Source organism: Podarcis pityusensis (genome assembly GCF_964106645.2).
Source record: "Podarcis pityusensis genome assembly, chromosome: 3".
Lineage (NCBI taxonomy): Eukaryota > Metazoa > Chordata > Lepidosauria > Squamata > Lacertidae > Podarcis > Podarcis pityusensis.
Window position 1 is genome coordinate 89,536,248 of NC_138026.1, and position 21,879 is coordinate 89,558,126.

The 21,879-nt window shown below is 42.3% G+C and overlaps 1 protein-coding gene across 1 annotated transcript in view; it reads right to left on the reverse strand.

The window, feature by feature from the left end:
* Window positions 1-21,879, reverse strand: part of ALK (ALK receptor tyrosine kinase) — a 586,654-nt gene that overhangs the window by 207,487 nt on the left and 357,288 nt on the right. Inside the window, exon 5 of the mRNA XM_081000090.1 lies at window positions 1,444-1,571. Within this exon, the coding sequence (XP_080856216.1) occupies window positions 1,444-1,571 (128 nt within the window). The remainder of the gene's footprint in view (window positions 1-1,443; window positions 1,572-21,879) is intronic.

Here is a 21,879-nt window from a genome sequence, read left to right on the forward strand (position 1 = left end):
TTCAACCTGTACAACTTTGGCGGCTCCCTAAAAGAAGCTCAACAACCTAGGGAGTTTTTGTACCTCTTTTTCTAGCAAAAAAGCACTGGTTACTGAAAGACCAAACCCAAGCCTTGCAGCATCCAGAATGCCAAATTTTTCACATTCATCATGAGCCAAGAAATATTATGCACAAGTAATTCAGATCACCAAATCAATCAAGTTTGATTGATTAGAGACAACATTGAATTTCATTTGACATCAGTAAGAGTAACAGCCTATTCAAAACAGAGTCACAGACTGCTGTGTTAAATAATGAATACTAATGACAGAATAGGCAGAGAAGAAGAAGAAACACTCATTGGATATCACTAGGTTGTAGGCAAAAGTAGGGGACTGGGATTCAAGAGGAGAGATGGAGCTTTAGGTAGATGGAAAGTGGAAAAACCCCCAGTTCTAAATATGGCAGGCATTGGTTTCATTCATTTAAAATTTCACTGAAGGTAAAATCATAATTATTCTTAACTTATCGATCTGCAGACCCTTTTGAGAAACTTTTATTGTCTTCTTTTGGCTTTTTCTCAAACAGACCCCCAGATTTAATTTGGATTTCTACGCACACAGTATTTTGGTGTCATCTCCACCTCCAACCCACCCGAAAACTTTTCTTATGTATTTCTTATTTTGCTTATATCCCACCCTTCATTTAGGGAGTCTAAATGTAGTCTGTAAGGTAGAACAGGCAGAGGCACACAGAGTGGGTACGCCTGGCCCGAGATCCCTCACAGTATATTATGGATGAGATGAGATTTGGACAAATATCTCTTTGGAATCCAGTATGCTAAGCACTACACCACGTTGGCTTGGGAACACCTACCATGGGAGTGAGTTGACAACAGCAGCATATTGCCATAAAGAGACAGACCATGCAGTTCTTTACATATCTGCTCAGACGTAAACTTCATTATGTTCAGTGGGGCCCTGAGCCCCTATTCCTTGATCACTGAGGATAAGACTGGAACCTGAGACTCCAATCTCGCACACACTTACCAGAGAACAAACCCCACTGAACACAGTAGGGCTTGCTTCTGAGTAAATATGCATATAATTGCACTGCATGTATAAGAAATAAACATAAAATTCTATCCAATTTTTGTAGGAAACAACAACTGAGCTGCTTTATTTACTCTGTTATGAGTACTTGAACAAAACAATTGGTCATGCCATTAATAGTTTTCTTTTCTATTCAGTGCCCAAAGCAGCACCGTCTTTCTGTTAGTGCAGCCACTAGTGGATTTGAGATTAGGATGAAAGCACTGAATGGAAAAAATATATTCCCCAAAACATTTCCATAGGCAGATTTTTTACAAAATAAAGCATATATGTGTATGTGTGCTACTGTGCCCACAACCTTGTAAGTGGAATACATTAGAATTAGGGTGGGGAGAAAGACAGAATCTTTACCTGCGCTGCAGTTCTTCATTGCAAAGGAATCAATGACAGCTACACTTCTGTTCCCACTAGCAATATATTCCAAGGAGATCCGAAAAGGTTTCTCGAGGTGTCCCACTCTTTCCTGGAGAAGCACCCATCTGTTTTCGTTGCACACCAAGAAGAAAGAACAGAAGAAAATCATGGTAAGGAAAAGAGCTAGCTTGCAAGAAGTGCAGTTGAAAAAGCAACCGTTCCACATCTGCCTCATCATATTGGCTCTCTACTAGGCTGCTTTTCTATTACTTTTTCCCAACACAAGCCCTTGCTTTGTTCCTTTTTTAAAAAAATAGAATTTAAAGAGCAAAGATTTCTGGAGAGCCAAGATGTTACTAGTAGTATTCAGCTAATGACACCCCCCCCCCACCCTCCCTTCTGATCTGTCACAGTTCTGTGCTTGGAGATCTCTTGCAGATGTCTATGCATGCTTTAAAAGAAACACAACTTTTGTGTGTATGTTTGCCCCCCCCTTCCCCGCGTGAATGAAGCTGTGAAATATGTAACACACAGGAATGCTTTAAATACCATCTCCCCATCTCAATCTGTTATTCAGATTGAGAGCAGTAAGTTTCTCTCAAGGGGTTGTTGAGTAGCTGTAATTCCCAGCCTTACATCTCTAAAGTATTTTGCTTCACTCGCTCAAAATGCATCTCCTTCCCAACACTACTATAAGCTTTAAAATTAAAACGGGCCATTTCCCCTTTTAGTTTTATTCTGTCTTTGGTGGTTTTTTTAAAAAGGGAATTAATGGGTTTGGAAACAAAGGTCATGAACCAAGGCACTACACTCTACACAGGTAAGCATCAAATGCTGCCTTTCTGAAGCTGCTTAAAGGCGATCTGTTGATCTCAATGGAATGGCACAGAAATAATAGCAGTGTACAGGCTTGTCCATGGCACTGTAAATCAATCCACATAGTGGAGGGCTCAACTACACAGGAGTTTAATGTGTATTTGTAGCTGCCTCAGGTTTCTTTGGCATTGCCCACAAGATGTCCTCTTCATCCAACTGGCAGCCTGCACCTTTGTCCCATTAAATCAAGATTTTCCCAGTCCAGGTTAAATATGGTAGACTTTTTTTTCTAAAACATTGCGCATGCACAGGTAGACAAATACCTGTGCGCATTCCCACAACACGGGCCTCATGTTTCTGGGACTTGCAGGGTGTGGGGGAGTACTAAATGAGGGGAGGGGATGACAATATAGAGCACAGATACACCCCAGCAAGCTCCACCCACTAATATGGACTGGAAACGTCAAGAGAGATTGCAGAGGCATTAAACCAAAAGCACTGTTGCGTGGGCAACAGCACACAAACATACATACACATTTGGAAAGAGGCCCATGTATGCATTAGTGCCCTTGTGTAGACACAGTCTGGGTTGTCCATGTGCAGCATTTTAATATATTTGTAACATGTTATCGTAGGTGTTATTGTTGTTGGTTTAAGAAACAATATAAGGCTAGAGATAATTGCTTTGCATGGAAATCAGATCAGTTTGAAAGCAGGCCTGGGAAAGCTGTGGCCCTCCAGATATTACACTACAACTCCCATCAACCCCAGCCACCATGGTCAGTGATCAGAGATGAAGGGAGTTGTAGTCCATGTTTCAATGCCATACTTTAAGTGCTTGTCTCCAGTGCTTGAAGCGCTTGTCTCCAGATAGCAGAACTGTAGCATACAGTTGCGTCTGTAAGCAAGGTTGCTTAGGGTTAATTCATGCCCATTTCTGTGGTTGCATTTAGAGCACTCTTATAATAGCAATGGATAATCCTGGGAACTATTGTTTGTGGAGGGTCCAGGGAACTGCAGGCTTGTGAGGTCAGCACCCTTAACAAACTACAGGATTGTTTGGGGGAAGCCATGACTGTTACAAGTGGTACAAAAGAGTTTTAAACATACAGTGCAGATGAGACTGTGGTTACATGTTGATGCAATATGGCCAGAACGGACTTGCGGTAACTTCTTATTGTCTCCAGTTCCTTAAGCAGCTCTTTCCTGCCTCTTTCTTTCTGTATGCTGGCAAATGAACCCCTGTTCCCAGCATGTTAGCATCGCAAATGAGATGCAACCTTGTCTTGCTGCATTTTATTTATTTATAGGGATTTTTTATGTTACCTTTCAGCCAGAAACAACAACATCAAAGCTAAACTAAGCCGAACAAGGCAGTCCCTGCTCTCAAGTTTATAATATAAAAAAACCCAAGGTCTTAAAGCACATGAGGCCACCAACTTACTCCAGCTAAGTAGCTCTGAGTCTGGCTAGTGCTCGGATGGGATACTAGCTGGGAGTAATGTGTACTCAGTCTTGGATTCTATGAAAGAATAAAGGTAGGATATAAATGTAATGAAATAAATATAAATGAATGAGTGTGTGTGTGTGTGTGTGTGTGTGTGTGTGTGACAGAGAGAGAGAGAGAGAGAGAGAGAGAGAGAGAGAGAGAGAGAGAAATGGATTGGGAGGGGGAGGAAATCAATGCTTCCTAAGTTATATACAGTGGACCCTCCGGATACAAATTAAATTCATTCCGGGGGTCCGTCCGCAACCCAAAAAGTCCGTAGGCAGAGGCACCACTTCTGTGTGCACGTGTGGCAAAACCTGGAAGTATACACTTCCAGGTTTGCCACATTAGTAACCCAAAAATTACATATCCAGAGCGGTACGTAACTAGAAGGTAATAGGGGCAACTAAACTACACTTCATTCAATTGGAGGAGAAGAGGTTCTTTCCAATACTGAACATTTTCATATGCATGTGGCAGCCGTTACCAACCCCCCAATTTTTTTACGCATTATTTAACAGAATTTTTATACCACTTATACCATCATCAAAGCCTCTAAATGGTTTACATAAAATATAAATAAAAATGATTGATAAAATACAATGTTAAGAATTTGGTCTAATTTAAACAATAAAATTGGGTTTTAAAATATTCTATTCTATTAAAAGTATATTGCCACATGTCTCTTGAAATAGTGGGACCATTATTCTATAAATGTCTAAATACTGCTGTTTTTGTGAAAAACACAGTTGAGTTTTTTGTTCTCTTCTGTTTTAATTGCAGCTGGAGTTGTTTTGAGAATGTTTCTAATGGGCCTTTTCAGGCACCTGTTCTTTTGTTTCCTTACTGATGACCAACTGCAATAAAGCTAAACAAGAAAATCTTACTAGCTTTTATATGGTTTTCTTTTCTCTTTTTGGTGACCCAGAGGAATCTGTGAAGAGAAATTAAAAGTGCCCAAAGAAGAGGCCTGGGAAAAAAGTTCCAAAACTTCACCAACAAATATTTCTCCCCATTTCTCCCCATTACAAAATAGTCATGTTTCCTGTTCCTTAGCCACTTATTAAGCCAGTACTGTCATATGGCTAGAACAGAGGGAGGGAGGGATACAGGAGTTTCTCAGCTGAGAAGCTAGACTCCTCCCTCCGCCATCTTGTTCACTATTCCATCAGGCTGAGAAGGGATGCAGGGCCACTCCATTTGTGTAGTTGAGGGACTAGAAACATTGGGCTCTTCCTCTCCCATGTGGTCATTTGCAAAAGTTGTTGTTAGCCAAGCCACTTATATAACACAAACAGAGTCCAGAGAGAAAAGGTCTTGTAAAACTGTACTGGGAAAGATGGGGGGGGGGGGAACAGTGTATAATTTGAGAGGAAAGGAGCAGGGAGGATTTGTCTTCCTTTGGTCAGGCCTTGTACCTAAGCTGGAAGACATTAAATTAAACATACAGAGGAAAGCTTCTGCAGAACTACACAACCAATCAGAGCACATGCTGCCTCAGCGACAATCATGCCACTTTGCCTGGTTGCTAAGCAACATCTAAACAAACACACACACACACACACACACACACACACACGCCTTGGCTAATGTTAACAGAAATAACTCTTAAGTTGCAAACTAAATGATCCCTGCTATTGCATTCCCAACACATAGCTATGTCTGAGGTCACTAGATATCAGTGTTCTTAGTTATCCAGAAAAAAAACCTCTGAAATATTTTATCCCCATTTTGCAGACTTAATAACATTAAGTTTGCAAAAAAGTGAGACCTGCAACAAAATGTAGCAGCGAGGAATGTGCTCAGGGTGCCATGCATTCTTCAAGGAAACTCTGCTGCATCCATTCCCCCTTTCCATGGTTTTCTTGTGCTTGAATTCTGCTTGCTGGTTTCCCTTGCTTGCTGAGAACAGGATGCTGGAATAGAAAGGCCCTTGGCTGATCCAGCAGGCTCTTCTTGTACAATGGTACCTCGGGTTAAGTACTTAATTCATTCCGAAGGTCCGTTCTTAACCTGAAACTGTTCTCAACCTGAAGCACCACTTTAGCTAATGGGGCCTCCTCCTGCTGCCGTGCCGCCGGAGCAAGATTTCTGTTCTCATCCTGAAGCAAAGTTCTTAACCTGAAGCACTATTTCTGCGTTAGCGGAGTCTGTAACCTGAAGCATATGTAACCTGAAGCGTATGTAACCTGAGGTACCACTGTATTCCCTAATTTGCACTATCATTAGTTGCCATTTGGATTGGGGAGTTTCATTTTGCTCTATGATTCCTATTCCTTCAAGAGTAATATGACTACCCTATTGAGTGGTGGTCTCTAAATCTTCAATGACATTCAGTTTCTCGAAGCTTCTAATCCTGTGCAAACCAGGACCAGATTTAACAACTCTGGTGCATAGCACTAAGAATTTAAAATAAATTAAAGAACAAAGATAAAGAGGAATGACAAACTGTAAGCTTTTAAAAGATGCATTTTAAAAAAATGAACATAAGAGTCAAGAAGGCAGGGCAAGGAAACCAAAAGACATTATCATATTTATGAGCCAGAAAAATGAGAGAAAACGAAGATACCATTCTTTGTATTTTTATGGATAAAGGAAGACCAATGAGCCAGTGGCATAGCGTGGGGGGTGCAGGGGGGGCCGGCCGCACCGGGCGCAACATCTGGAGGGCGCGCGCTCGCACTCGCACCTCTCTGCCCCTACCTGGCTCACTCACTCTCTCTCACTGCAGTGCTGGCTGTGCGAATCCGATCCGAGCCGCTGGGTCGCCGCCCACTGTGGAGGGGGTGGGTGCCAGGCGTGTGGTGCGGAGAGAGAGCGAGGGACTATCTGGGGGAGGGACAGTGCAGCGGCCGCTCAGCGCAGCGCTGAGCGCGGGAGAGAACCACACCAGACCAGACCAGACCAGGCAGCAGCAAGAAGAAGCTGGCAGCGGCGGCAGGTTAGGGGGCGCAAATTACTTGCCTTGCCCCGGGTTAGGGGGTGCAAATTACTTGCCTTGCCCCGGGTGCTGACAACCCACGCTACACCGCTGCAATGAACAGCTAATTGCAGTCATCAGACATGCATATAGTAAGAGAATTAATGAGAATTTTAGAGGTATCTTCAGAAAGAGGGGAAATAATTCAGAAATATTTAGAAGTCAATAATAGCATGATTTTGAAAGGGACTGAACATGCAATAAAGAAGACAAACTTTCATCCTTGTTACAAGACTGGGAAGCAAAAGATCCAACCGCAACTGCTGCAAAATTTGCAATGCAGTATTCTCTAAACCATTACCAATAATAGAATGTAAAACTTATCCAGCAGCACTGATTTCCACAAGCTGGAAGCCTCTCTGTGTGCAGATGTGCTAGCAGATATAAGAGTATGATTTACGGGCAAGAGACATGAGGAATCCCAAATACAGTTCAGCATGAGGCTTCCCCATGTTCTTTACCCCAGTCTTGCCTGAGTCTCTTAAAACTCTGGCAACAAAAACAGCTGGACCCATGTCACATGAAGCCCTCATAGAGAATTATTCCTTCAGAAGCAGGGGATATGATTTACACTGAAATGCGGGAGCATCTGCGTGTCATGCGAATCATTCTTGACTGTTTCCAAGACATATGGATTTTAATTCCAGGTACATGGTAGCCCTCAACAAAATGATTTCTGTTTCTCTGCTACTACTAACCCCCTGGCTAAAAGTGTCATGAGTTTTAGGAATTGCTTCTCTGAGTTACTAGTGCAATAAACTTTACTTTCAAATTCTCCGGTCTCCCATAGTTTACCGCGGAAACTATATTAAATTTTCGGTGCTGATGCTGGGCAGGTATTTTATGCTGCTGGAATTCAAGACGGTGGAAGGCTCATTTGGGGCCAGATTAATTTAAAAATCTGCAACCTGAGTGCCTTGAAACTGCTTTGTTTCTGAAGTGAGTGATTCACATGAGGAAAGTGGCAGTGGGGTGGGGTGGAGTTCAGGCCAGTTATTGCAAAGTAGTTTCCCCGCATTGGAAATGAAAACCCCTGAAGCACAAATGCATCACTAATTGCCTTTTTTTTCTTTTTAAAGCAGCTGTCTTGGCAGAGGTGACACAGACTGAAAACCCCACAGAGAACGATTTGTCTTCGATCCTAGCAATGAGGCTGGGCTTATCCACATTTCAGCATTATGTAGCTGTTAATGCACTCTTTTGCCACTTGACTTGCCACTTGAGTGTGGAGTAGTCCGCACTCACACATATTTAAATTTGTATACGAGGAGCAACTTTGGTCTTTCCCATTCCTACCAGTAGGCATTCCTTTTCGTGCATTCCTTGTCATTGGTTCTGTTATGCTACCTATTCTGTTATGACACGGCACACACACAGCTCGTTGCATGCTCACCTTGCTGTTATTGCTTTTTAAATCCCACTTAGGAGTATGAAAAGGCAATTGTGAAGTTGTTAGTACAGTTTTCTGGTTTTGTGCAAAACCGAGGGAACAAAAGAAATATATACACTATAGCCTAAGCTCCTGACACAATTGTAAATTCTGAGCACACATTTTTCAGATTGCTGCCCAATGTATATAGTGTATAATTTTTAATGTAATCTGCACGTGCAGTTTTCTGGTTTTGTGCAAATATCAGGATTATTATTATTATTATTATTTAAACACATTCAGGTGCGTACTGGAAATAGCTGTGCGCACAGCCAGAAAAGAAATGAAAGCATTGGGGAAGTGGTGGGCATGAAAGAGGCAGTAGAAGAAAGTAGAAGAAAGGAAGGACTGAGCCTAAAACACTGAAACAAATTGTCTGTGCTATGGAATGGTTTGGAGTCAGATTTTCTCCAATTTATCTCCATATTTGAAATATACTCAGAGTCGAGAGTGAATTTCATGCTCTTTATTCAGCTCATAGTGGTGAGGAGGGAATGAATCTTTCCCCGAAGTATCTGCTTTATATGCATTATTTACACAATGGGCTGCACGTGATTGGTTAATTCCAGAATTCTCCTGTAGGCCAATCAGGTTGTGGATTCACTTCCACCTGGAGCTGGATTGGGTGGTTCCCTCAGACCAATCAGGCTGCTGCATTGTTCTAAGACCAATGGTCCTAGAACAATAGGATTGGTCCTAGAACAATAGGATTCAGAATGCAGCAGTCTGATTGGTCCTAGAAAAATGCAGCAGCCTATCAGACTGCTGCATTCTGAATCCTATTGTTCTAGGACCAATCAGACTGCTGCCTTTTGGATCCTATTCAACTCAGTACATAACAATATTGGATAAATCCAAATTTACAAGGTGGTGTTTGATGTTGCCTTCAAAACTAGAATGCCAAAGGAATGGAAAACACCTTGTCTTGTAGCTTCATGTGGTACAGGACATTTTTTTCAGCTGCTGTGTTAACTATTCATATTTCCATCAGATTTCTATTAGACATATTTCACCACTTTTGATGGGATAACTTGTTTTATAAAATACCCTGCTGCTGAGCTGTGGCAAAGGGTTTTAAAACACTGTATTATATATTCAGTTAGTTTATATCCTACTTTCCTTCCATGGAACTCGAATTGAAGTAGTGCACATAAACTTCTCTGGACATGTTGAAACAATTGAAGGTGTGAGGGAATTACGTATTAATATATCTTCTTGGTTGCAAGACAGTTCTACATACAGACTATAATTCCAATGACAAGAGAGGGAGTAAAATTTATTCCAGTGGTTTACCTTTGATATGTGCATTTTATGTTTACTTCTAAATTATATGTCTCTTAAGTGCTAGCTCTGAGAGTACAATTTTATATACATGTTTACTCAGATCCAGGGAGTTTAGTGGGACTTCTCCCAGGTAAGAGTGCATAGGATCTGCTAGGATGTGATACAATTTGTGTGGGGTTTCTTTTCTTTCTTTCTCTCTTTCTTTCTTTCTTTCTTTCTTTCTTTTTTTGCAAGACCTGAACCAACTTTTCATTATTCATTCCCTCTCTTCTCTCCTTGAACTAAAATGTGGGCAAAGAGAAAGTTGACTCTATTTGCTCTTAATCTAGAACTGATTGATGTTCATCTCCAAAGGCATAAGAAAAAAGTTATTACTTTGAGTATTTCTAGAAGTCGACCTAAGTGATGTTGGATTGAAAATAAGTGGTTTCCAGCTGTACAGGATTTAAAGTTATAGATAGACTAAGATTAAGGATTAGGATTAAAGAAGTTTAAGGAAATGGAAATTTGGCTTTTAAGAGGCAAATTTTAATGTTATATTATATTAAGATTAAAGATTGGGATTAAAAAAGAGGGAAAGAAATTGCTGGACAAACAATTTGAACTGGAATACAAAAGAGGGAGGTATGAGGAGGTCCAGAAAATAAGTAAATTTAAAGATGGAAACGAAAAGGTGATATTGTTTTTAATTTTTCTTTTTTTCTTGTATTTTGTTTTTTTTTGTTCTTTTTTTTCTTTCTTTTTTGGATTATGTATTGTGCATTTTTGAATTGTGTATTTTTCGTTTATGTTTTTCTGTTTAATCTTTTATTGAAGCCTTAATAAATATCATTTATTAAAAAAAAAGAAGTCGACCTAAGAATGGGTTTCCATTAAAGGTTCCAAAAGGCAAATATCCTGTTTCTCAGACCTAACACATGGGAATGGGAACCCCAATGCATATTTATAAGACTCTTGAACTCTGATATACTCTGATTTTGCTTAAGGTTCCCATAAACATTTATTTTAAGACATCCACTTATTATTTAAAGCCTGAATCTTATTTCTAAGTGCTATGGCTTCCCATAAGTTTTTGCTAAATCAAAAATGTCAAAAGCCTTATACAGTTACCATCTGCTGCAAAGACTATCATGAAGAAAGGCCCAGCTAGGAATCTGCCCCAGTGACAAAACCACTTGAGTATAGTGCCAAAGGTATGAATACAACAAAATCACATACCCCAAGTCCTTTGGGTCTAATGACAGAGGAAAACTTTTGATTCCACATTCTTTTCAATGACCTGACATGGATATATGAGACTACTGAAGTGACAAATTTTGCAAAGACTTTTGTAGCCCCTTAATGGCAAAATGGACTCAGCTAGACTGGTAAAGAAAAAGCGATTTATATGTGTTGTATGTGCGATATAACATTGTGCCGAAGGGACACGGGTGGCACTGTGGTATAAACCACTGAGCCTCTTGGGCTTGCCGATCAGAAGGTCAATGGTTCGAATCCGCAGTTCAAAAGCACACCAGTGCAAGTAGATAAAAAGGTACCGCTGCGGCGGGAAGGTAAACAGCGTTTCCGTGTGCTCTGGCTTCCGTCACGGTGTTCCATTGCGCCGGAAGCAGTTTAGTCAGGCTGGCCATATGACTCAGAAAGCTGTGAACAAACGCTGGCTCCCTCGGCCTGAAAGGGGGATGAGCGCCGCAACCCCATAGCCACCTTTGAATGGACTTAACTATCCGGGGTCCTTTACCTTTTTTAGAACATTGTGCCACCAGATGACGACATGGAGTCCCGTTTTTCTCTACTTGTTTTCCCTGTTTACATTTACAATGTTTAAAAGTGAAAGGCTTCTTTGATGTGTCTAGATCCAGCCAATGTATGTTACTGGAAGAGTCAGTAAAAAGATGACGGAAAACAAGTGATAATGGATGAAGCAGTGAACTCTTTGAAAACAGACGTTCAAGACATTCTCTTTGAAACTGCTAGTTCTGAGAATGGTGAACTGGGGCCCATAGGTTGAACAAGGCACTTCCTCCTCCAGTGCTCAGCATCATTTGCCACCTGATAGGTAAAGAGGAATAAATTGCTCCCTCAAATTAATGTGTAGCCTCTTGAAACGAAAGCCTAAGAGGTGCAACAGAATATAGTATTTCTTTTTATTTGGAATATTTGGTATATCTTGGCTTTAGGCTACATGATTCTCCAGAATGGCTTCTCGGAGGTGTGGAATGCCCTCCCATCAGATGTCAAGGAGATAAAGAACTACAGGTACACAACTTTTAGAAGACATCTGAAGGCAGTCCTGTATTGGGAAGTTTTTAAAGTTTGATGTTTTATTATGTTTTTATACGTGCTGAAAGCTGCCCAGGGTGGCTGGGGAAATCCAGCCAGATAGGCAGGGTATAAATACAACAACAACAACACAGATTTAAAAGCAAATGCCATAAACGAACAATAATAGCACAATAAAATACAGAAGAAACGAAAGTTTAAAAACAGAGCAATTCTTAAAACCATGCGCAGCAACAGGATGCAAAATTAAAACAACCCAAAATCTTGGTCAAGTAAGACTGTCTTGATCAATTGCCAAAAGACTAAAAGAGGGAGCCAGTGGCTGTGGCTATGAAGGAAATAAGATGGCCACTTAAACTCTAAGCTGTGCTCCAAGGCCCAGAAAAACAGCTTGGAGCTAAAGCCATTGCTGCCTTAAAAAATTCAAACCTTAAAGACAGGAGAGAGGAATGCAAAAGCATTCAGAAAAGCTGAAAATGAAAGTCCTCACTCAATTCTTCCTGCCCAGGGATAGAAGGCTAGATAGAAGGCTTCCTGCCCAGTGATATAAGGACATTAATGCAGGCAACAGCCAAAGATGGCACCAGTCTCAAAAGAGGCCTCTTCCTTGCCGGAGAAAGAAAATCCTAACAATATCTTAAGAGTTTGCAGCACAACAAGAAACCATAAAGGAGCTTATTAAAAATACTTGGAAAGAGCTAATGCTTCTAGTGGGAACAAAACTGACAGAACTTAGCACGATGCTTGACTCTTTAATAGAAATAACTACAGCAACAAAAGAATTAAGCCAAATCCATGACAAAAAGATCAAAGAATTACAAAAAAGGGAAATATACAGATATACACAACAAGCTGGAAGATGAAGAAAATCGACAAAGAATAATTAATTTACATTTCTTATTCTTTTGAAGAAAGAGCAGAAGAAATTGATGCTGTACAATTCATTGCCTCATGGCTTGAATCACTGCTTGCAGACCTGATTTTCAATGGGCCTACAGAGTACAGTGGATGCTCGGGTTGCGAATGTGATCTGTGCGGGATGCACGTTTGCAACCTGCAGTGTTTGAAACCCGTGTCTGTGCACGCGCGGGTTGCGATTCAGCGCTTCTGCGCATGCGCAACCGCGAAACCTGGAAGTAACCCGTTCCTGTACTTGGGGGTTTGGGCGGTCCGTAACCTGAAAAAACACAACCTGAAGCAGCTGTAACCCGAGGTATGACTGTACTTGGACCCAAACAGAGAGGGAGCAACCCTTTGATATAATTGTCTGCTTTGCTTGTTGCAAAAAGAAGGAGGAAGTGTAGAACAAACTGAGGAACCTAATATATTCGTAACTTATAAAAACAGCCCAGTTATGGTGATGCAGGATCTGGCTTCTGAAACACTGGGGAAACCAGAGCGCACAGAAACACCATTTATCTTCCCGCCGCAGCGGTACCTATCTATCTACTTGCCCTGGTGTGCTTGCTCTGGTTTCTGGCATGGTCCTCCGTGCGCCAGAAGCAGTCTAGTCATGCTGGCCACATGACCCAGAAAGCTGTCTGTGAACAAACGCCGGCTCCCTTGGCCTGAAATCGAGAGGAGCGCAGCAACCCCATAGTTCCCTTTGTCTGGACTTAACCATCCAGGGGTCCTTTACTGTAATGAGTATGGGTTGCTCGTGCGTAAGTTGCCGCCTCTCCTGGCTATGTTGCCTGGTTAAACCTTTCTGTCTGGACAGCCCTTCACTTCGTGGCTGCCTCAGTCGCTAGCAGAATCCGTCAGTGGGCGTTTCTTAAACCTTTTCCAACATAAAAGTTGTTTGACGCCAAGTCTCCTCCTACTCTCCCTGCGCGGAAGTCTTCTGCGCAGGGAGGGCGTGGATAGCGGAGGACCCGTGCTCTCGCGGCTGGTGTCCGGTGAAGAGTCCTGGAGCCCTCTCGCCGATTCCCCCATCTGCCCCCCTTTATCCCTGGTGTTGCGCTGATTTGCTTCCCCATCTGCTGAGCTGCCTCTCTCCCCGCTGGGCCCTTCTCCAGCATCATTTGAGAGCCTTCTCTCCGCCTCTAGCTCCGATGTCAGTTCCCTGACATTTACCTTTACCTTTTTTACCTTCAATAGTACAAGCAAAGATGTTGCTCTGTGCCAGAGGGCAAATGGGTAGGACTCCCCCACCCCCACCTCACCTGCCTGGAAGTTAGAAGGACAATAGTCAAGGTGGCCTTTTGTGAGCTGAGCTGAAAAGCAGGCTGAGAAAGAGACATGATTGATTTGATCCAAAGCTGTCATTTAACGGAGGAGCAGGACCTTTGGGGGGTATTAATGCTGTGAGCTGCTCCATCCTAGGCTCAGGTTGTATATACTGTATGTGTAAATAACCCACATATCAAAAAGAAAGAATTGCTAAAAGTCCTGACCTTTAGGGGCTGTAATCCACAAGATCTGGAGGGGACTATATTGGCTACTTTTGTGACATGAAGTATGTTCCAGTGATCCAGCCTGGATGTGTCTAAGGCATGTGTGAATGTGCTTTTCCCAGGAAAGCGCACATATTATTATTATTATTTCCATTTATATCTTGTCTTTCATCTCAAAGGAGCACATGAGCTGAAGCTGTGCAAAGGCACTCCTGGCCATAGCAGCAACCTGAGCTTGAAACATGGAATCCTTATTTCCACATCTAGCTGATATAAAAATACTGGGGAAATCAACACAGATTTTTGTGGGTGGTTGTGTTGTTTTTTTACTTTGTGTAGAGATGGTAAAGAGCCTATTCCAATGTTCCATGAAGGGCTCAGATGTCAATTAGTTTAATTAGTTAGATTAATGATCTTTTGGAAGCATTTGCAGCACCTGGACCTACAGCGGAGCATTCAGATAACGACCACGCGTTCTGTATTCTACCTTGGTCTTACAAATCAAAGCACTCACGATGCATGGGAAATAAGTCCAAAAAGGAATTTCTCCAAAATAAGATCATATGAAGGGGTTTTATCCAGGGAATTAATAAATGAGTTTGTTCTGAATTCAGTTTCTCTTGAAACGGAGTCCCCTGCATTACCTTGCTCTCAAGTTCTTTTTGTAAAATAGACTTCCTAAAATAGACTTCTGTGTGTGGGAGGTAACATTTGGACTTGTTTACAGACGTAGAACAAAGACTAAGGGAATGATAATCATTTCACACCATTGCTGCACGAAGAACATCACAGCCATTATCGTGTTCACTATATGACACTCATGTATGATCCTACTATTTAATCCCAATTTTACACATTGAGAAAGCTGCTTACTCACAACTACACAGCGGGTTAATGCTCATCTATGATTTAAACCCCAGACCAGAGGTATAGCTAGGGGGGCACTGGGCGCCACACCGCAGGGAGCGGCACTTATCAGCCTGCAGTGCGCCCAACCCAAGCATCTTTCCTGGGACCTGCAGGCTCCGCCCCATGGGTGGCTCGCCCCGCCCTTCGGCACAGGACAGGTGTGCTACCCCAGGTGCCCGAGCAGCTAGCTAAGCTGCTGCCCCAGTTTCCAACAAGATACTTTAACTCATTAAGAGTGATGAATACCTTGAAAAAGACTGTCCATCTCTCGGGAGACAAAAGGCCTGCTATAAATGTTATACCAGGTAGATAAAAATCTCTGACAAGTTAGATGTACATTATCCACACAGCTGATAACATATTTAAACCAAGTCATGGGTACACGTCGGGGTGTACCACTAATGCTGGTCATGCATAGGCTTCAGTGACCCATTTTAAATTTAATGTCTGCACAAAGTCGCACGTGACTGAAGTTTTTACCCTAGTACTCAGATTTAATGAAATCTACAAGCCATTCCACACACCCCTCCCCATTTTAGCTTTAAAATTATGGCCCGCATTGTAGCTACACAATCAGTAGCTAGTCTAAGCGGGACATCACAAAATGTTCAGTTTGTAATATTTCTTTTCAATTGTTTTATGTATGGGACAGAGCCCCCTGAAGTTGGTCACTGTTATTTTTTTTACCGTTTGTGTAATCTTTACACCAGGCCTTAAAAAATCACCTGAATTGGGCTGGGGTGGGGACCAGCAACAGTCGCTTGAGCCTCTTAATTAATTTTGAATATAAAATTGCGTAATGTCCACTTGTCAAGCTGAACAAGAATGCCACAACAAACAAAAATAATAATATCCAGGTTGAGGAAAAAGAAAAGAGAAACGACAACTAAGCGACCTCCTTATCATTCTACCCATGACTCAAGAGAGTGTCCTTGTCACAAATGCATTGAAGTGTATGAATGGGGACCTCACATCTATCCCTAATGCTCTCTTGCTTATAAATGTGTGGCGACAATAGTTGTGTCAAAGTACTTCAGATCAGCCCTCCCACTCCCCCTTAATTCCCTGCAGTTCCAAAGAAATGAAGAAACGATGAAAGCCGGTTTCATAGAAAAGGCAACGTGTTAATGAGAGATAAAAAATGGGTGGGGTGGGGTGGGGGAGAGGAATGTTGCCAGGATTCTGACAGACTTCCTTGCTCTCAAACTAAGGAATGGATCTGTGACGGAAAATCCAGAGATAATCCCTCTCCCTCCACAGATATTGTTCTGTATTTACAGCTGGTGAAACGGCTCCTCCATAACAATGCTGCTCAATCAAGTCGAGCAGAAGGAACTATCAACAGATGCTGTATGAGGTGTGAACAAATGACATCCATTCCTAGTTGCAGCAACAAGGAAATGGAAATGGGGGGGGGGGATAGTACTTGCCTCGGCTGGCCATCACTGTTGAGGGAAAAGAGGGGAGGGGAGTGTGAAATGAGCCATAGGAAGGCTGTCAGGTCCTTTCCTCATTAGATCAGATAGTATGTATGTGGCATTTCACTATGATCATTTTTAATTATCCTTGTTAAGTTTATTGCTCTTTATTGATCTTCAAATTACTAGGAAGGAATGATAGCAGTTGGGTTGTGTTATTGAGGCTGGTTATCTGCTTTTTTTTTGACAGGATCTATTTTTGACAGAAGCTAATTAAACTTTAAATTAGTTTGTTTCAGTGGTTCTCAAGGCATGAGCTAGGGCACCCTAGTGAGGAAATGATGGTAGCCAAGAGAAGTCTAGCTTTTATCTGATGTCTTCCAGTGCACACTCTAACAATAGACAGAGTGCCTCAATTCTTATGTCATCGAGGCTGCAATCCTATGCTAACTAATCTGGGAATAAGTCCCAGTGGGACTCACTTCAGAATAGATATTCATAAGATTACTCAGTAAGCAGTGTTTTCAAGCCTCAGTTTTTCACAATATGCTTGCTTTTGTGCATAAGGCCCTTCAAGGGCTTCAAGCTTGCAAGGGGCCCATGAAACAGTGGGTGACTTCCGCAAGATTAGAATCAGGATTATTTAGTACCATAGAACCTCCCACCGGCCTGAAAGAAATCAGAATACCCAATTCTGCACAGTCCATTATAAGCCTCTTAATAGAAACTGCCTCTCCTACCTTTTCCAACTGCAAATGCAATTCATTCTTACCTGTTTCTTATCATACTGATAAAACTGCTTAATCAGTTTTTTTTTATTGGCAGGTTCTGTTCACCCAATGTATGAAATTAGATTTGGTCTGCCCCGCCTGTGATCTCACCTGGCTACAAGCCCATCTGGTAGGGGAATTTCTGCCTCTCAGCCTAACTCCTTCCTGACAAGCAATCTGTATTTTGTTCTGATTATGTTTGGTAAGGATTAAATAGCTATTACCTTGACTTATCCATTGACATAGATAGTTTAATTGACAAAGATATTTTAAGTGTTAACATAATGGGATATCCACTGTATATAAATCTGTTTTAACACTTTACCTTTTGTATGTTATAAAGTATGGTTGTGTCCCCCCCCCCCTTGATTTTACTGTTTTATCTTCTGTAAACCACTTTGAGGTTTAATGGGGGGGGGGTTTACAATCAAGCAGTGTATACATTTTACAAAATAAAGAAACAAAATAAATAGATATATCAGAAAGCACTTCTGTTCTTACATTTGGCACTTTTAAGAGTCCAAAACACTTGATGTGCATTGAGGTAGGTCCATTTTAATGCCTCCATAATCGCAAATGGGGACTGAGTCTGAATATGTAAAAACTTGCGAAAAGTGAATTCATGGCAAAGGTGATATTTGAACCAGGGGATTTCTGGTTCACAACTCATTTTGCGTGATTGACTATCCCTTTACATGCCACACTAGGGGAGACTATGTAGTAGAGGCTGTAACACAACCTCTTTACTCCAGGCTTAATTCAAAGAGCTAGCTAAATGGTTTGAGTCCAGAATCCCCGACAACTGCCTACACTCCTATCATCCTTCTGGCTCCTTAATGTATGTTGGAGAGGTTATTATCCAGGTCTGGTTGGTTGGAATGTGGGTGTGATTGATTGGGATGCAATGAATCATTCTCCAAGTTTGCTTGGTTGGTTGCACTTAGGTTATGGAACGTCCTATCCTGAGAGGTTCATTTGGTCTCCTCCCTCTTGTTCTTCTGTCATCACTTTAATACATTTTTTTCCCCAGCAGGCATTTGGCCTGCAATGGAATAATTAAATGTATTGATCTGTTTTAAGTAATTTTAATGTGTCTGCTCTCTCCCCTTCATCAATATTTTTCCTTTGCAGTTTACAAATATTTATGCTTCTTTTTCTTTTTTCTATGTTGTAAGCTGGGTGCTATAGTAGTGGAAGGGCAGGGTATAAATATACAAGCATATAGTAGCCTGTAGACTTTATTTTCTAGCTGGTTTCTCCTAACATCCAAAAATGCACCAACAGTGCATGGAACAATTTATAAGACAGAAAAATCAAGGTGCCATAGGTGCCAACTCCCTAGGGCCCTGGGTGCCCAAGCACTGACAAAATTCCCCATGAAGGGGCCAGGCAGCTACAAATTTTGGTGCCAGGGCCATGCACACTGCATGGCACCCATGGCCCCGGGCATTCATGGTCATGGGGCTAAGTTGGCACTCCTGCCGTGATCTATATAGTCTCTTATTGTAGAATCACAGAATAGTAGACTTGGAAGGGACCCCAATGGTCATCTTTCTAGTGCAACCCACTGCATTGTAGGAATCTCAACTAAAACTTCCATGACAGACGGCCTTCCAACCTCTGCTTAAAAACCTCCAAAGGAGAGTCCACCACCTTTCAAGGGAGTCTGTCCCACTGTCAAACACCTCTTCCTACCAGTAAGTTTTTCCAAATGATTAGTTGGAATCTCCTTTCTTGTAAATTGAATTGATTGGTTTGAGTCGTACCCTCCAGGACAGGAGAAAACAAGCTTGTTCCCTCTTCTACATGACAGTCCTTCAGATCTTGGTAGGCAAACTAAGGCCTGGGGGCTGGATCTGGCTCAATCGCCTACTAAATCCGGCCCACGGACAGTCCGGGAATCAGCGTGTTTTTACATGAGTAGAATGTGTCCTTTTATTTAAAATGCATCAAAATGCATCTCTGGGTTATTTGTGGGGCATAGGAATTTATTCACCCCCCCTCAATATAGTCTGGCCCCCCACAAGGTCTGAGGGACAATGGACCGCCCCCCTGCTGAAAAAGTTTGCTGACCCCTGCTTTAGATATTATATCTTATCTAAGTCTCCTCTTTTCCAGGTTAAACATCCCTGATTCAAACAAGTGTTCTTCCTAAGGCTTTACAGTCCCTTGACCTTCTTGGTTGCCCTCCTCTGCACACATTCCAGCTTGTCAATATCCCTCTTAAATTGTTTTAAGAACAGACCCTTCTCAACAAAAAATACAGTAGGAAATGATTTCAGTTTAAACTCTGATGAAAATAATAAGCCATTCTACGGCTTCCAGTTGCCTATCTATTTAATTCTACTGTGGGAATCTTGTATTATGAGATTCTGCAACTTCTTTAGAGCTTTAGTTAGTGCTGCTCTAAAGCCAATGTAATTTTGTCGATTGACTTCAATCGTTTCCCTTCAAAACTTTAATTTCTATATTAACCGCTGATCCAATTACCGCCATCTCTGCCCTGACCCTGTAAAGGCTTTATTCTATGAGCAGATTTGATGGAATCAAGTTCAGAAGGCCTGATGCAATGCTCATTAAAGTATAGTGAAGTCTTGTAACAAAGATTAATGACAGTTGGACAAGATCCTGAATGGGATCAAAGAGTACCTGAATGGCCTTGAAGGGATGACGGGATGCACACGGAATGATGGGTCATCTGTCAATATAAGATCAGCTTTACTGAGCTACAGTGAAAGACCATCAATCCAAATGTCCTGTATCCTACAATGGCCAATAAGGGAATCTACCAAAGAAGAATGAGTCATGCCCTTATTTACTGCCAACTTCAATTTTATCATTTATTGGCACCCTTGGCCAGCAGAAATTGATAACCTATAGTTATTTTGCTCATGGATGCCTCACGTGGTATATGTCTATGCGTAAGAGAAAGAGAAAATTAGTGACTGACAAGACAAACAGAGGCTTCACATTTAGCTAAATGTTTTACTTTCCACCTAAGTTATTAACACATTTAAAAAACAAAACAGGCACTAGGAGCCAAAGTGATAATTCCAGGAATTCTGGAGAGGAAACAGAAAATCAGTATTAGGGCTGGCCTTCAATCCTTTTTAAATCCTTACTTATACAGTGGTACCTTGGGTTACATATACTTCGGGTTACATGCGCTTCATGTTACAGACTCCGCTAACCCAGAAATATTACCTCGGGTTAAGAACTTTGCTTGAGGATGAGAACAGGAATCGTGCTCTCGTGGTGCGGCGGCAGCAGGAGGCCCCATTAGCTAAAGTGGTGCTTCAGGTTAAGAATGGACCCCCGGAACGAATTAAGTACTTAACCCAAGGTACCACTGTACATACTTATATGGCAGATATCACCATCTGCAGAATACTCTTCATCCACAGAATTCCTTGGCTCCCAAAGTCTGATTTAAAATCTGACTTTGTCACTGAAAAAGGCAAAGCTGTGACACAGGTCTGCCCATCCACAAGCCCCGTGCACATAAGCCTAAGCAATTCCTAACCACATTGTGCCATAAGCAGAGAACAAACACATTGCTGAAAGATGCCTATTGGCTGACTGTTCCAGACAACTCATGTCTTTGCTTAAGTGAGCTGCATGGTTCTTTTGCAATGGCTCATTTCAAGATTGTTAGTGTGTGTGTAAGGTAAACCCCTGGATGGTTAAGTCCAGTCAAAGGCGACTATGGAGTTGCGGCGCTCATCTCACTTTCAGGCCAAGGGAGCCGGTGTTTGTCCCCAGACATATATATATATATATATGGGACGTGGGTGGTGCTGTGGTCTAAACCACTGAGCCTCTTGGGCTTGCTGATCAGAAGGTTGGCGGTTTGAATCTCCACGATGGGTGAGCTCCCATTGCTCTGTCCCAGCTCCTGCCAACCTAGCAGTTTGAAAGCATGCCACTGCAAGTAGATAAATAGGTACCACTGTATTGGGAAGGTAAATGGTGTTTCCGTGTACTCTGGCACTCATCACAGTCCTCCGTGCGCCAGTAGTAGTTTAGTCATGCTGGCCACATGACCTGGAAAATTGTCTGTGGACAAACACTGGCTCCCTCGGCCTGAAAGCGAGATGAGTGCCGCAACCCCATAGTCGTCTTTGACTGGACTTAACCGTCCAGGGGTCCTTTACCTTTACCTATATACACACACGAGAGAGAGAGAGTACCAAATGCTTTCCTAGCATTCTATCTCCAACCATTCATATATGATGAGATATTTCACTAGGCAAAAGTTAAACCATGTTGTTTCCAGTGGCTAACCATTCTTGTTTTACAGAAGTGTTACATAACATAGACTTTGTTCTTGAGACACACCAGTGCACAGATTAGTTACTGTATTTTTCGCCCTACAGGACGCACATTTTCCCCTCCAAAAATGAAGGCGAAATGTGGGTGCGTCCTATGGAGCGAATACAGGCTTTCGCTGAAGCCTGGAGAGCGAGAGGCTCTCGCTCTCCAGGCTTCAGGGAGCTCTGCGCAACCCGCCGCGCCGGCCTCCGGAGGGTTGCGCAGATCTGCCTGCCCTTCCGGGCTCTGTGCAGCTCTCCGCATCCCTCCGGAGCCCGGCGTCAAGCCGCGCCGGCCTCCGGAGGGTCACGCAGAGCTGCCTGCCCTCCCGGGCTCCGTGCAGCTCTG